Below are 17,686 nucleotides of genomic sequence, written 5' to 3'. Positions count from 1 at the left end.
TCGAACCAGTGACCCCCGGAGACCTGGAGTTAGTCTGAAGTAAAAACGCATAAGCCCTCTAGGCTTTTCCGCCGGGTTTACACAGTTTGAGTATTTTATACCTTATAAAAGCAATCTTCGTAGTTTCGTTAATTTAAACGACAACAACAGAACTCTCCAAATTATTCAATCGTTTCGCGTTGCAACGCTTTATAATTTTAAGGTTTTCAAATCGTCAAAAGATACATTATAATGGCTATCTTGGACTATGGTAAATGTTCAGTAATACTGTTTCCTCACAAATATCATAAATAAAACGAAAATTTGCGAATCTGAAACAACTTCTTTCAATTTTTTCAATTTACCAAACCGTGAAAAGATCCCTTTTAAATATATTACGTACATATGTAATGTGTGAGTTTACGTTACAATAACAGTACGCTTTGGAGTTATAAAAACGCAATGTTAGTGCGTGTGCTTTCGAATTTAATTATTGTTTTCATCGTAAATTGTTTTCGTCTGGAATGAACCGATTACACTCTCAGAATACCCGAAAGGAAGAGATTGTTTTATTGTCAGCAAACTTTTACAAATGGCAAAACTCCACGATTTACAGATCAATTGGATATATCCAATTTTACGAATGCGCGAAATTTCATGTTAACGAAAACAAATAAAACCGTATTAGCTAATATACACGCCGGGTATGCGAATACTTTGATAAACGATTGCACTTCGATAACTGAGGACAACAAAAGCCGCGCGTTATTCAGCTTTTTGCATTTATGTTTTGTTATTTGGTTTTTCAGACATCCACGGAACATTGTTTGGTCGATTAATGGTATAGCACTTCGAATTCGAGTCGCATGCCAAATTTTTATGGACACTTCTTTAACCAATCATCTCAATGACAATAGCTTTTCTTTTCTCGATTAATCGACACTTTTTACCAGATATAACACACTCTTTTTAGTGAATCAGAAATGCAGAAATCGCTGTGGAATACCGTTATAGTAAGCAGGCAAGACATAAAAAATGTGAACTGACGTGAATTAAAAACGAATAACCGAAACATTTGCTGATCCCTTTGAATTATGATTATGATTTTGTAGAAATGTGAAAGATTAATGTGAAACTAATTCGATATACCTGATAAATACAGTCAATATGAACATATATTTTCCAGTTTTCGAGTTACCCAACCGCCGAATCTTCGCATAGAATACGAGCTTAAACAATTTTAACTTACAAGCTTTGTAGCGAAACGTTTGATATAAAGCATATATAATTATGCCCTAATGAAGGTACTAAGATCATTTATTTATATATATATGATAGCATGCCATGAACCATCACTATGCTACAACTGCTACTTAGGCTCGATTGGTCATTGTCGGCTCGGGTACTACTCACATGTACCCCGGGTACTCTTAAGTATACTTACATGTACCCCGGGTACGGTAAATATACTTAAATGTACCCGGTCGATATTAGACTGTACCCGAGTTGTATTCCCGCCCAAAATCCGATTCGTAAAACGCGCTACCGATTACCGTAAAACGATATTGTTTATCTTAAACAAACTTCTCTTAAAAAAACCCATCAACATGCTTTTGAGTAGGAGTTTCGATAATATACAGTAGAGGCCATTTAACAGAAAATTGACATAAATATGAACATAATTAATTTAAAAACATAGCCGATTAAGAGTACCCGGGGTACATATTAAAGTAGTACCCGAGCCGACAATTACCAATTGAGCGCTACTTAGAGATAATATCTGCAGCGATGCAGGTAAGAAATTCTCTTAACTCAACCAATAAAGTGATTTAGGGTAAGGTGAATCGCGTTTCGAGCTAACGTTATCATCGCCTAAAAGTAAATGCTCCCTATAAGGAGAGCTCAAGATAAAGGGAGTTTTCTATAATTATCTTATTAATTTTGTGGCTACGCATCAGTATCATCTTGATGATGCGATTATAAAGAGCACATACGACATATGACTTTATGAAGAACAAATGTGTATTTGCCTCTTAAAGACCCTTTCGCTCCCGTTATTTTAGCCATAATATACATAAATGCATGTTAGGTAGAAGATAAAGCTATGTTAGTGCCCAATATATCGAAGTGTCCCTTATCAGGAATCAGTGTCTGCAACTACATGGATAAAACCTATTAAAACATGCACTATCTTCGTTTATATTTCGTTGAATACTGTCAAACTTTCAGTATTTGAAGCACAGTGATAACTCTACATGCTGGAATATAAAAAAAATGCTTGCAATAATTCTAAGTATTTTTTTAATGTTTACTGTTCACCCAGTTCATGCTGTTTTCCGACCGAATTTTCTATTTTAGGGGCAAAACTACCATTCTGTCGTGATTTAATTCCTTCCCAATAGAAAAGGATACACCATTTATCAATTCGACCATGTTCCTTGTCTAAAAGAACGAATCTTTAAGATGCAACTTAAAACTAGAAATGGCGCGGCCGCGGCCGACGCGTATACATCCCCACGCTGCAGCTTTTGACCCAGGGTCAGATCAAAATCCAAACAGTGCACTGTCACACATATGCTCATAGCTATTATGTTTTTAAGTGTCACGGTTCTATTGCGAATAGTGTAGGAGGAGATAGTGGCCAGGACGGATGGACGGCGGAGATAACCACATAATCTCTCCACTCCAAATCAGAGAGTGTGGATAAAAAACGAGGAACTTATCTCTCGCGCGTGGCTTTTGCTTTTATTTGTTATCGATGTGCCATCGGTTATCGAAGTATCCGCGTTACCAGCGTGTAATATAGCAACTGGGATAATGTTCATACAATATGCTTCATTGATTATGATGAAAATGATTCAGATGCATAGTTAATACGAATGATAGAACACATGCAATTTGCTTCAACGAACTAAAACAATGCAAATAAGAAATCGTATATAAACTGACATACACAACATTTGTTTCTAACTAACATCAATGCAAGTGCAAAAAGTTTAACGCTTTAGCATCTTTTGATTTGAACAATTAATGTGATGAATTATATGTATGAAACTTAGCGGTATTTGTTCTCTTACCACATATGATGTACGTGGATCCTGCTAGTCCATCACATATTCATATAGTAAATTAACAAATCTTACGTTTGTGGTGTATTTCAAAAGTTTATTTTTGCTATCGAGTCTAATATTCAAGCCGCTTTAACCAGGGATATCAACGCTTGGTGTGACACTGTTATCTGTATGAGTGACCTCTATCCATAACGGCAATGGTACGACGCCCCAGCTACACACGTCCGTCCAGTGATAACATTATTATTGGCGACTAAGTTTGTATAAGCATTCAAAATGCACTATCGATACTTGATCAATGTTGTCAACTCAATGTGTTACAACATTCTTTGGTGTTTTCACTATTACTGATACAGCAAATTGTCGAATAAGCTGTGTATGTCGCGTTTTGGCCTCCAGCTAAACGCGCCAGTTCATTTATAACAATATTAATAGCGATTGAATTTGCTTAAGTATTCACGGTGGTGAGCTATCAATAATAGATGACCGCTAAAGATGCGACTACATTATTGAATGTTTACGTTATAGATAATTTCAGCAAAATATCAAAGTAGTTCTGTACAAGGCGTTTGTGTGCGTTAACGGTTGATATTTCAGTCTAAGATCTATCAATAAAACAAAGACTCAAGTTATTGCGAGTTCCAGTCAATTCTCGTGGCACCGAAATGTGAAGTCGTCGTTTTATCAACAGCGATGGTGAATATCGGCGTTTTTCTTCGGAGCGGTCGTTGATTGACATGCAAAAACGCACAATTTATAAACATTAGCTCAAAATAACTTGCTTGTAAAAATCAGATAGCAATTCGTGTTTGATATCCATAACTGTTATCGGTCGTTTGGAAATATAAAAAATCATCGGTTTTAACGTAATAAAACTCAGCATAAATTGGCTCTTGTTTTCGTTTCAAGTACTTTTTTATGATCAGAAGAAGCGTGTCATCTTATCTTGATAATCTGATATTCAAATGTGAAGACACGTGGTCAGGCCTACCAACTTATGCTTTTATTGCACAGTAGGGAGGGACATCGTCTCACATTATCGACTTTCCAGAATGAAATGACGACTTCTGGATGCAATATTATATTCTCAATGTATAGTTTAAGTTAAGAATACAGGTTTTTTTGTAAAGTAATCATTGCTGTTTGAAAGTTAAAATATAATGTGTCCAATGTTGATGTCGAAGTAATGCCAAGTTTCGTAGTACGCAATAAACCCTGCTTATTGTGATTGGGGTAAAAATGTATGACTGGACTGATTTATTAAAAATACAACTATATGGAATAGTTAACTACTTAAATAGAACAAGTAAGCTGTAATAAAGGTACAAGTAATAAGTGTTCATTTTGTGTGTGTGGAGTTCATTTCAGCTTGAATGCTTGGTTAATTTGGAAAATAAACGACACTGGAAACATATTGTAAAATTATTTTTATCTTCCAAATGACACTTGTTAAAAAATAATCCAGCAAAATACTAAATTTTATAACTGAACAATACTTTATTTGAATTCATCTGGCATTATTGTATATTTTAAGGAAATCAGATTCCTAATTGATCAGGGTATGTTATGGGTATGTTGTTATAGATAGTGAGCACACTGCGGTTTGAAAATACGTACATTCTAAACCGAAGCAAAAGAAACCAAGAATATAATAAATTTATATACTACGGTTGGATAGAAGTAACAATAACGCAAGATGCCATCAGGCCGTACAAATGCTTTACAAAGAATGAAGTATTTTTGACAGTGTACGTGTTCCAATGTTTTTGTTGTATATAAGTACAACAAGAAATCAGGCAAAAAACAGCCATGCCGAAAACCGAAAAACACGATCCCGAAGAAAGCACTCAAATCACCTTGATGAAACAAGATGAGTATAAACTGGTGTATATAATAAATGAATGCTTATCATAAAAGTGCACTTGTAGTGACCGTCAAGTCACCCGTGATGACCGGTATATGGAGCTTGACGCCCTCTGAAAAATCAGCAAAGCGGAGCCTACCGCTGTACTATTCACTATTCTCAAACCAAACAACATATTTAGGTACAACGACGCACATCATATGACAATTTTTCTTAAATTTACTCACTTATGACACTTTGTTTAACACATACGGTAAATGTCTTTGTTTTCGATGTATAATTAAATATATATTCACTCGTGGTTATAAATAGTATATTTTCACACGTGGCTACGCCGCTAGTTAAAACATTTTTCAATAACTACTCGTGAAGTAAAATTAGATCATACATCGAAGTCAACCAATATCCTCTACGTCTCCTCTATGCAAAATCCGTATTATGAATGCAATGCGCGAACGTTTTCATGACAAAATTAAGTATACTTCAATATTCTTAGATCGATGTAGGAGAGTTATTTACACAAATAGGAATATACAGCCCACGAGGATCATAGTACATATATTCGTAATAAAAATTATCGAGTTTATTGCAGATAACAATAACACTAGAATATTCAGAAATTGCCTAAGTGAACTTTCAACACCTGTTTTATTTTATTTATTTAATAAGAGACCGATGTTATAAAGAGTGCAATAAACAATTTTAAACATGTAAACGCCTTCGTTATATACTTAGGAAGGTCACGAATTAAAATAGGTATACGGTTGCAATAAAATTGGGGCTGCGACTGATTTCAACTTAATAGGGTCCTCAGGGGGCCGTTTCATCAAAGGTCGTACGACAATCTTAATATACGACTGAAATTTAAAAACTGACAATATATAAGCTGTTTTTAAATAGTTCCGCAAGATATAAGCCATGGGTAAGAAAATAATGAAATAAATGATTTTACTGGAAATCAGAAAAAATATTCTTCGGTCTTTTAAAATAATGTTTCTTTGAAATTCATATCATATTCTAAATTTGTCGTATGTAATACCATAGGAACTGTGAAAGCAATCATTTGTAAGTATTTCAGAGAGAGACCTAAGAGAAGACGGCTAAGTCCGAACACAAGGCGAAACAAGGTGGACTGCAAAGTAAAAAAGCATACAAATCTTCGCTAACCATTTCATCGAAATACGCCGTCAGTTATAATATTTAGCGCAAAACGAACAGAATACAAAAGGACGACAGACCGCACATCAGCTATGGACGGCAAGTGGAACGGCGACATTTTTGATAACGCTCCACATAATAGCCAAATATTTGTCCATTTAGAGCCCATCACGCAAGCACTTCAGGCTGTTCAATTAGACATCATCGGTGTCAAAAACACGTCGATAATCCAGGGACCTATACAATATATGTTTATATAGGTCCCTGGATAATCTGACATCGATGTTCACCGATCATATAGAAAATGCGGATTCGATTTTTGCGGAGGATAAATTCTGTCTGGCATTAAAAAACAGCCGAAGATATTGGTGTTACAATGACAATTCCACGATAATGTGGCCGTCAAGCACACCGAGCAAATGTTGGTGGAACCAGTGAAGAATACTATCGACACACGATTTATATTCCGTACATGGACTCACTGATTCAGTCTCTAGGAAGCCGATTTTCATAATATAATATGCCTGCGTTCATTTTATATCAACTCCATCCGAACCACATCAATAATTTCGATCAATCAGACTATAAAGATACAGTCCTAACAATCGACGAATTTTATCATATTGATAGTTTTGAACAAGACGCAATGTCATGGTACGACATGAACAAGAAGGAATTTATCGAACAGAATTACCGGTAGTAAGATTGTGTTTACTTGGTCAAAAAACGGATTCGTTTCCGGCCGTGCGTGGGGCGATGATCATATTATTAACCCTGTCCGCCACCACTTGTACGGTGGAACGATCATTTAGCACGCTGAGACGAGTCAAGACATGGCTAAGATCCACATTGTCCGACGACAGGCTCTCAGGATTATGCATGATGAGCGTTCACAGGGATCAAATCAACACCGACAAGAATATGTTTATTCAAAAAATCATCGAGAAATTCGGCAGAGACCCACGTCACCTTCGATTCCTATTTAGGGACTGAATAAATGTTAATTGGTTGACTTCTCCCCTTGATTTCGCACGAATGAATTATGTTTAAAACAATGTTTTGAGAGTTAATAAATTGTGCAATAACCGCATCCATGACTTGTTTACATGTAAATGGGAGTTGATGTTCGTGTGAAACTAACTAGGAGTCATTCTGACCCAAATTATTCAATTCAGGAATCATAATTGTACGTATAGATTTTTACATATTCAACTATATGTTTCGCTCACCAATTTTCCAGGGAGGGGGGGGGGGAATCAGCTGACCCCATTTGCTCCTATGTGCGGAAGCCCATGATAACAAAATGTTTTTTTTCTGGAACTGTCCGAACGGATTAATCCAATTATCAGCTATCTTCTGACACCATGTTTATGGTGTACTTAATAAACTACACGTAAGGTTTATAAGTTTATTATACATCCATAATAAATATATTATCAGGCAACTTGATAGTGCGCGTGCAAGCGGTGAGCGCTAGCAATTGACTGAGTAAACTGAGGAGGCATGTATGTATATACTGACAGAGTGGCACTGGGTTTTACTCATGCATTCAATTTAAAGCCTATACTGTTACAGACACATAGATTCTAGACGGGAGGTAACATTTGTGCAAGACAATAAGACTAAATGCTTGTATCCGATATTATTCGTCAAGATATACTATATGTGTATAATATTTATTGTAAATACAGACGCAAGTAGAACGTATATATATACACTGAAGACAAAAAAAGATTGGATATTTAAAAGAAACGTGCATACAAGTCTTTGTATGAGGGGAGGGGGTTAACGGTCAGGTCAATGGTTAGTTGGTTACATATAAGGGGCGGTGATATATGAATATTGAATGGAAAGAAACAGAGAGGTAGTAGAACATTATATACTTTACTGCAAACGGTTTTATTACCAAAACAAAAAACTACAAAATATTACAAAACAAATTCTTGATCGGCACAGAATTGACTGAACAAATATATATATATAGATTCTAGTCGCATTAGTGGGAGAAATGATTGTTATTACTTTCAATGCGAATAAAGGTCTGATAGAATACATATGCTTGTTCTTATAAAAACACAGACTGAAATGAATATGAATAAAGTATTAACACAATTTTTACCAGAAACAATAATAATTCTGCACGAGAATGTCCAGCACCAGGATGAAAATTACAACACGAGTCGTCAAGGCACAATAGGCGACAACGATTTTTTAAGTTTTTACAACAATAACAACAACACTGGCGGTCCAATAAATTTTATTAAAGAAACGTTTTATTCATATTCATAAACTGCAAACACGTTTCATGCAAACACCAACTCATTTTCGTCAATTATATATATGCTGGCGGTTAATGTCTAAGAAGACAACTAAATATGTAAGAAAACGGTGAAACTGTACGTTGTAATAGTATTCGGATTCAATAGTTCGGATGCAATGGATCATTCTTCCGATTCGGTCCGTCTAAAATGCGTATATGACTCATATCCGCGGATATGAACGAAAAGTGCGAATATGAACGAATATAGGCAATATTTATGCGGTTTTTGCATTTTTAAATAAATAAATCGCTGTTGAATGAAAAATTCACAATATCATGAATATGTGATAAATATGTTAACATTGCCTCAAAATAGAGAGCAACCTAAAAGCGGTGCTCCGACTGCTCGTTCGTATTCGTGGATATGAATTTGGAGTTACTGAAATTAAAATGCCAATGAAAAACATTAAAATTCATTCGATCGTAATATAACTCATGAACGGAGTGTATTTATTTCATAAAACAATTTTCATATAAAAATAAAGGAAAATAATACATTTAAAAAGCTGCTATATGTTCATATCCACACTTTTCAGTCATATCCTCGGATATGAGTCATTTAGTCATACCCGTCCGATTTGTTCAAAAGTTAAATAGCCAATGATTTCAAGCTTTCTTCTTCAGCTATTTCAATATACGTGATGTATTTTATGTTTTAACTTTCTAATTTTGTGTAAAGCACGTTACATTTTTTCATATCAGTGTTATCCACATTTTTTTCCTATACAATTTGAAGAAATGTTTGCATATTAGAAAAATACATTATAGGAACAATGCTTGGGATTACTCTTCTATTTACCAAACTAGCCAACTGCTAAACATAAGGTTATTTGGTTGCAGAATGTTTCTGAAATATACTTTGCAAACACATTTTCTTTGTAACACTCTAATCCATACGGTAAATAGCCCAAATAAAGAACCAATATGTTCTAATAATACAAGCTATATGATAAATTTGATTCAAAAGAAGTAGGGAGCAATCAGCTGCTGTCATTGAAATCGGTCCAACTGACCAGCAAAAATATGTGAATACTGAATACTGATCACAATATATTTATTCGTACAATAAGCATTGGGATGTGACGTAAATTTCACCAATTTCAGCCAATTTCCATTATGGTAAAATTACTTTACCGGTTTCAGGATCATAAATATATAGGATCTGGCACGAGTTGTCATATCATACCATATTTTATTAAACGAGTTCAGGAATTTTGTTAGTAAGCGAGCCTTTGGCTATATATTTACGAGTTCAAAAATGATGCCAGTTGGTTGAAAAACCTGCCCACAACGGGGGCGGGGCATTTTTCCCTCCAGATTACTTTTGTACCTATGTTGCCAGCTGGTATCGTGCTATTAACCTTTGATTTCATGTTTATTTAAGTATCTTACATTAAAATATAGCAATTTTAATTGTTGAATGGTTGGTGAAAAGATCTTCTTAAATTCCCCTTTTTGCCCAAAACGACGCAAAATTCTCCCCTTTAAGGGCCCCAGCCCCAATCCTCCAAAGTGTAGCAAGGGCCCTGTTCTAAGATCATAATTATACCCCCACAAACGCAGTTTAGGGGGGTATATAGGAGTGAGCTTGTCTGTCTGTCGGTCGGTCCATATTAATTGTCCGCTCTCTATTTCAAGTAGTTTTCATCCGATCTTCACCAAACTTGTTCACAAGTTGTATCTAGATGATGTCTAGGCCAGGTTCGAACATGGGCCCTTCCGGGTCAAAAACTAGGTCAATGTGTCACTTAGTGCGTTTTTAACATTCAGCATGGTGTCCGCTCTCTATTTCAAGTAGTTTTCATCCGATCTTCACCAAACATTTTCACAAGTTGTATCTAGATGATGTCTAGGCCAAGTTCAAACATGGGCCCTGCTAGGTCAAAAACTAGGTCATTGGGTCACTTAGTGCGTTTTTAACATTCACCATGGTGTCCGCTCTCTAATTCAAGAAGTTTTTATCTAATCTTCACCAAAATTGGTCAGAAGTTGTATTTTGATAATGTCTAGGGCAAGTTTGAATATGGGTCATGCTGGGTCAAAAACAAGGTCACGGGGTCACTTAGTGCGTTTTAAACATCACAATGTTGTCCGCTCTCTAATTCAAGTAGTTTTCATCCAATCTTCACCAAACTTGGTCAGAAGTTGTATCTAGATGATGTCTAGGTCATGTTTGAATATGGGTCATGCCGGGTCAAAAACTAGGTCACGGGGTATCTTAGTGCGTTTTAAACCTCACCATGTTGTCCGCTCTCTAATTCAAGTAGTTTTCATGCAATCCTCACCAAACTTGGTAACAAGTTTGATCTAAATGATCTCTTGGACAAGTTTGAACATGGGCCATTCCGGGCCTTAAACTAGGTCACGGGGTCACTTAGTGCGTTTTTTAACATCCAGCATGGTGTCCACTCTCTAATTCAAGTAGTTTACATCCGATCTTCACCAAACTTGGTCAGAAGTTTTATGGAGATGATCTTACGGCCAAGTTAGAACATGGGCCTTTCTGGGTCAAAAACTAGGTCAAGGGTTCACTTAGTGCGTTTTAAAAATTGAGCATGGTGTCCGCTGTTTTTTTTGAAGACGACATGCAAAATATTATGTGTCAATGCGGCATATGGGGGTATGCGTCACGTCTGTGACAAAGCTCTAGTTATCATTTGAAATGAGAGATATCAAACAATAAAGAATATGCATTTTTTATGCTATGTTGATGAAATTTGATATGTAGATTCAGGGCCTTATGGGTAATATATATATCATTAAAAAGAAATTCTGACAATAATTGTGGTTGCTATGGTTATAGTATTAAGTGAAAAGTGTCGGCTTAATTGGGAGCATGAAATAACTGAAAAAATACTTACTCAAGGTTGATGAAACTGAGTATGTGCATAGTAGACAGTATGGCAAAAATGTTTCAAGGTTTTTGCTGATAAAATTGTGGATGCTTTAGTTAAAGAAATAAGTAAAACTAAAATGTGGATCCTGTGACATCTAAAAGTGCTCAAGCTAGGTTTATGTACCCCGGTATATGAGGGAATGTGATTGTTATTTTAATTTTTGTTTGCTGCTATAGTAACAGTTATTAAGGAAAACTAGTATATGGATTTGGTAACAACTTGCAAGTAATTAAGCTTACTCTGCCACCATTAAACTGGTAGGGGACATCTGTTTCTTCGACACAGCTCTAGTTTTTATTGTAGATTAAGATATTACAACCTTTACATTGGTTCAGAAATATTTTACTGGTTAACATTATTCACTTTCAGTCCAGTGCTACTATTGCAGGGTGTTGCCCAAGCCCAGTGAGTGCTGGCAAGGATGGCTCAGTGGACATAAAGCTCACTGCTACACCTGGCGCTAAACATAATAGTATCTTAGGTAATACCGGTACTTACTAGTATTTGCAGACAGCGTCTCAGGCATTCATCACATATTGTCAGGATGATTGATGGATTATGTGACCATACATGTTATGTTTCTAAAAACAGAAGAATTCTCAAGCACCCATTTTACTTGCAGTCTGTAGAAGAAGATGTAAAACATCATAATCATATAATTAGTACAATTTTAATACTTAATGATGTATGTTAACATGTTTTGTCTGTTGAAAAAAGTAGGGTTATGCAATCTACATGTACCATGCTGGTTTGCAAAATAGCACAACCATGAAGTAAAACAGATTGGCAAAATTGGAACAACCATTAATTATCAAAGTGATTCAGAATGTTGAAACATCAATGCACTGTTTAGGAAAATCAAACAACCAGTGTGAATACATTGTGTTCAGAATACTATGCATATAATTGTACAGAAATAGGTGAGGAGGTGCGAGTGTCCATTGCAAGTCCTCCGGTGGATGGCAAGGCTAACACAGAACTCCTGCGCTACCTTGCAGATGTGCTGGGGGTAAAAAAGTCGCAAGTGTCATTGACCAAGGTGAGAGCAAAGCTTTTTGGTAGATTGGAACGGATGTGATTATGATAAAGTATTTTAAATTTTAATTTGTGTTTATAACTAATTGTCTTTATGATTCCTATTCTACATTTCCAGTATATAATGAAAATTAGCTCTTTTATGCTCCTCAAAAGTGGGACTAGCATATTGTCTCCATTTTGTCCATCCGTGATAATTTTATTTATCATATTCAACGACTATTCTTCTATCCATTGTTTACTTTGTTTTGGCATAAGTAATACATTTATGAATTTATGAAACTTTATATGGAGGTTCTTATAGGTTTGACATGTTCATTTGTGATTAACATCTTTTCCTCTTTTTTTTCCTCAAATTATTTTGTCTGAATTATTTATGCTCTTTGAGTACACCTTAGCATGCAATATTGACATTAGTTACCACAAATATGCACCTTGAGGAGACATTGTGCATTGTGCAGCCAAAAGTTCTGTACCCCACAGGTCAAAGTCACACTCGAAAAAGGTGAAAGATGAGCTAAAAACTGTTACTTCATCACTCACCAGGCAAAAAAACCAAACTTACAAATTATATTTTACCAGGTGAAGACAATGTTGTGTGTAAGTCCATGTTCAAAGTTCCTATGTCAAAGTAAAACTGGTTCCAGGTAAAATTTTAGCATTATACAGCTTGTCCAACCTTATCACTCATTATGTAACGCTATAATATTTTACCAAAGATGTTCACCATGTGCAAATTGTTTGTTGTTTGTTCAACCTGTCACATAGCTCAAAATGTAAGGTCATATTTATATCCAATGTGGACTGTTCAGTTTTTATGCCCCCGGTAAGGTGCCATATAGCAGTTGAACTTACCATCTTTCAATCCCTCTTGCATTCCCTTTTCGGAGTTTTTTCTTCAAATATTTGAGATATTTACTTGATGTTTGGTGTGTAAGTCTACCTGCATGCCTTACAGATCAAATTCAAGTTTTGCTCTGGTTCATTCTAGTTAATTGTTTTTTGGGGAAGTTAAATGCCTTGCACTTGGAAATGTTGTCCAGTATAACAGTTTTTTAGACTTTTTTTCCAAAACACCTCCATATCTTTACCTGATGTAAGTTAGTCAATCTAAATCATGACTCATAAATAAACTCTGAGTTTTGTTCTGGTCCATTGATTTTGTTAGGAAAAGTAAGGAGTCTTGGACTCAGGAATTTACTTTAAAATAACACTTTTCAAGAAAATAAAATCTGAAAAGCTTTCAGATACTGACCTCATTTTGTGTGTGTGGCTCCACATACATGACTTACAGATAAAGTTTCAGTTTTGTTCAGGTTCAAATATTTTTGCAAAATTAAGGGAATTGGTTTTAATAATTTTCTCTAGTTCATAGTGCAGTACCTCACATTGTGTTTTATGTTCTCAACTACAACTTTGTAATGCAACCCATATCAATGATAATACAATATTATGATCCCTGTATATTATAAAATATATTTTGTGTTTTCTTCACAAAGGGACAGAAGTCTCGGGACAAGGTGGTAACAGTGTCAGTAGGCATAGTTGAGGAAATATTGCAGAAATTGAAGCAAGAACTTAAATAGGTGATGGTGTTTTTTTTACATTTTAATAACAATCAATATTTATGATTAAGCAAGTGTTGAGCTTCGTTACAGACATAACACAAAAAAATGTCATTTGCAGACAAACACCATTAGTGGGTTCTTAAGAGAAACTAAAATGCTATAGCGTATGTTAACTTTTAATTTATCTTGTTTTAATTTTTAATGATTTAACATTTTTAAAATACAGAAATCCAGAAAAAAGTATAATGAAGATAAGCTTGTAGTGATGATTTTCAGAGGGGGTAATTACATGATAATCCAGATGGCAACGTCAATACAGAGACAGGTATTTTTCACCGTTTTGATTAAATGCTGCTCACTTTCAAGCCAAATGAGTTATCATATGGCAAAAAATACCTGTCTTGGCATGAACATTGCCATCTTGTTGATCGCATGATTGCCCCCACTGAAAATCATCACTACATGCTTATCTTTGTTATACTTTTTTCAGACGATTTCTGTATTTTAAGCTCACTTGTATGCACATGGTAAGCTCTTGGTATACTGTAATATTAACTTTCTCTCTGTGTGTGATGTGGGTTGATCCATATTTTTTTTCTGCAAACCACATCTCTTTTTGAACTTCTGGGCAGAAAATGATGAAACTGTGCCTTCACATGACTGTTCTTTAGGTGGTGGATGATAATTGTTCAAATGTTTCTCGTTTGTTGATTTATTAGGTCATGGGGGCCCAAAAAGGTTTTAAAAATGTATCTCTGCAATGACATGACCCAACAGTTTAGAAGTTGGAATAAATACATTGGTTTCAAAACCACCCCCGTGATGACAAATTTAATTGAGCAGTATCAAAATAATCTCCATATTTGGTTATTTACTTATAACACTTATTCCATCACTACCACTTTGTTTATTTATTTGAAAAACCTGTTGGTGTCAATAAAGTGCTACCTGATTGGTTTATCAGTAAGATTCAACAGCGGGTGAGGGGTCTATCACCGTCTTGTCCTAATACATGTGAAGACAAGTGCAATTCATATTAACCCTTTGCATGCTGGGAAATTTGTCGTCTGCTAAAATGTTGTCTGCTAAATTTCTAAAATTAGCATTTTCTTCGATTTTTTTCAAAGAATACTATCAGAATAGCAAACAGTTTGGATCCTGATGAGACGCCACGTTCTGTGGCGTCTCATCTGGATCCAAACTGTTTGCACAGGCCTTCAAAATTCGGTTCCCGCACTGAAAGAGTTAACTTGCAGACAAATGACAGCATTTGTCAAAGGTCAGACAAGTAAGCTTTTTACTGTTCTTGCTGGCCTGGCCCGGGGTAAAATTGTTGAATTAAATCAAAAAGGTTGGATAGATTACTTTATGCACTAATATTTCATGTGCTAGTGAAAATGTTTTTATTTAGTTATCAGCATGGTTATACTTCATGTCTGGACATGCAACAAAGCAAAAAAGAATCCTAAATAACGTAAAAAATCATTTTAATACAACATAAATTGAAAACCATTGCGTTGCAAACTTTTGTAAGGATGCATATTTTTCAGAGTAAACATGGAAAGTGCAAGGGAAAGGTTCTATTTTGCAAATACTATGCTGTGTTTGCTGAAAGCCATCGAGGGACAAAGTACAACAGTAGAACTGAGAGACGAAAAAGAGGTTTCTGGTAAAATCATTAAAGTTGATGGCTACATGAACATCACAATGGCCAATGTGACACTGAAGACGAGGGAGTGCTCTCGTAGTTTTGAGCGGTTCTTTGTGAACGGTCGGACAGTGCGCTATGTGCACATCCCAGATGAGGTTGACATGCGGGCGGCAATGGAAGGGTACCTACAGAGGAGCAACCAGTCTGCTGCGGCAGAGCGAGTCAAACAGGACATCAAGGATGCTGCGTGGCATAAAATGGCTATGAAGGAAAAACAGAGGGAACATAGAATGAAGAAAGAAAACAAATAAGTTCATTTGGGGTGTGTTGTTGGTAAATTGTTTGACAATATAATTGTCATATATGATGTTTATGTTCAGGCTAAAAATATTGCAGGAGATGCCTTGTGTTAAACAAGTAAAATTCAATTTGAAAGATTGTTATTGAAAACCAACATTTGGTGGTTTAGGGACCATCTTATGTTTTCTTCATATTCTGATATTGAAGACTTGTTGTTGAAGATCATATCCTGCTAGTGCATAGTCGTAGCGCTGTGTTGTCAATACAGGGATGGCTGCTAGTGCATAGTCTTAGCGCTGTGTTGTCAATACAGGGATGGCTGCTAGTGCATAGTCGTAGCGCTGTGTTGTCAATACAGGGATGGCATTAAGAATCCCAATCCTGCCATTAGCTTGACTTCTTTGGACATGAAAAACTTTTTATTGCCATTGTCACCTTAACACTGAGTCTGACTGATCGGCATTGTCTGGTACTGGAATCAGTCCCAATACTGGCTTGTGCACTTTTGGTGAACTCCCTTGATTAGTTAAGTTTAACCATTAAAAACGTGAGCTTATGAACTGATAATTTCTTCTTACTTTGGTTATTTTATGGGTATTTATGAAGGAAAAGTTGAGGCAAAAAATGTATTTTATTTAGCCAAATTGGTCAATTTGTAGCAATTTGCTAAGTTTGCAAATGGCAGAGTTATCCTTGATAATGATTACTAAAAAAATGATGTGCAAAAAGGAAAAAAACAGACAAGTTTTCTGTCCACTTTATACCTATAATAGCTCAAATACGGAAACCACTAATGCAGGAGAGCAAATTAATCATCAATTTGTGTGCTTGCAAATATATTTAGAACGTTAATAAGTTGTATATATATATTGTAAGGGTCAAAACTGTTTGATTCTGGTATCTCTGATGTTATGTATTTTCTGTCCAAGCATTGATATGACATGCAAAAGAAACTATTTAAATTTGATCTGGTATTTGGGGAACCATTTGTTAATTTCTTTAGCATATCATTAATTTTTTTAAGAGATTTCTTATAGGCGCTGTAGTTTTGCGCTGGAAATGAGAAAGGTCATATTATAGTGCCTGTATAAATACTTAAGTATTGTATTCGTAAACTTCATGATTATGTTTAGTTTGACCCCTGAAAAATCATCTATTTTATTTTGTTTACTTTTACTAACACAAGAAATGCGTTTTCACTGATGTTGTGCTTACTTCTTTTAAAATGATTGAGACACTTATTTTGAAAATAAAAGGCGTATCAATATATTTGTATAGAAAGCATATGTTTGAATAAATTTAAGTTTGTACTTGTTTGAAATGAAAACATTTGACATCTTTTCTGAATTTTGACAGCTTAGTTCACTTAATAAGACTGAGAAAAGAAACATGGCAACATCGCAAAACCAGGTTTTCAAAGATATTTATTTACATGGTTTTGCAATTCTTAGTTAGGTCTGCATGTAAGTTACCTACAGAAACACAATTTCAATAATTCCCTTCAAACTGTTTGAGAGGACAAGCAGTTTGTATTTTAAGTAATAGTGGCATGTAAGCAACCTACAAATTAAAAAAATCTATGCAATGTCTCCATCTTTGGTAAAGTATTTACCAAAAACATATTTACCTCACTTGGTACAGTGCTCAAGATTTGCTATCGTGTTCACCCTATGTCCGTGGTCTGGTCTCGTGAGGTGTGCTTTGTAAACTTAATTTCCACTCTAGAAGACACAATTTGCAACATTATTGATGAAACTTAATCAGAATGTTCATTTTGACAATATCAGTGTTCTAATCTGGGTAATGTGCATCCAAAGAGTAGGTCAACAGGACAACGCCTAAT

General features: G+C 35.3%; 2 protein-coding genes across 3 annotated transcripts in view; one reads left to right on the top strand and one right to left on the bottom strand.

Annotated features, from left to right (window-relative positions):
- LOC127878179 (growth hormone secretagogue receptor type 1-like) overlaps nt 1-3,198 on the bottom strand; it is a 31,511-nt gene extending 28,313 nt beyond the window's left edge. The window contains exon 1 of the mRNA XM_052424666.1: nt 3,057-3,198. The gene's annotated coding sequence lies outside the window, so the exon portion shown is untranslated. The remainder of the gene's footprint in view (nt 1-3,056) is intronic.
- A 5,087-nt stretch (nt 3,199-8,285) lies between these two features.
- Nucleotides 8,286-15,703, top strand: LOC127878184 (UPF0235 protein HY04AAS1_1378-like). 2 transcript variants are annotated; one of them, XM_052424674.1, is made up of 5 exons: nt 8,286-8,449; nt 11,659-11,770; nt 12,204-12,328; nt 13,824-13,910; nt 15,443-15,587. In XM_052424674.1, exons 1-4 carry the CDS (start codon nt 8,378-8,380, stop codon nt 13,908-13,910), a joined length of 396 nt encoding a protein of 131 aa, XP_052280634.1. In that variant the 5' UTR covers nt 8,286-8,377; the 3' UTR covers nt 15,443-15,587. The 2 variants fall into 2 exon arrangements, with proteins under 2 accessions (XP_052280634.1, XP_052280633.1); XM_052424673.1 differs by lacking the exon at nt 13,824-13,910 and having other exon boundaries at nt 15,443-15,703.
- Nucleotides 15,704-17,686: the final 1,983 nt, after the last annotated feature.

Source organism: Dreissena polymorpha, chromosome 4 (assembly GCF_020536995.1).
Source record: "Dreissena polymorpha isolate Duluth1 chromosome 4, UMN_Dpol_1.0, whole genome shotgun sequence".
In the NCBI taxonomy this organism is placed as follows: Eukaryota; Metazoa; Mollusca; class Bivalvia; order Myida; family Dreissenidae; genus Dreissena; species Dreissena polymorpha.
This window is presented reverse-complemented; position numbering and strand designations above follow the sequence as displayed.

What these genes read in the sequence shown, in the direction of transcription:
- LOC127878184 (XM_052424673.1), top strand. Translation starts at nt 8,378, where the DNA reads ATGCAAACACCAACTCATTTTCGTCAATTATATATATGCTGGCGGTTA. An exon ending in CTAAGAAGACAACTAAATAT is followed by an intron (nt 8,450 to 11,658) that starts GTAAGAAAACGG and finishes ATTCACTTTCAG; the next exon opens with TCCAGTGCTACTATTGCAGG. An exon ending in TAAACATAATAGTATCTTAG is followed by an intron (nt 11,771 to 12,203) that starts GTAATACCGGTA and finishes ATAATTGTACAG; the next exon opens with AAATAGGTGAGGAGGTGCGA.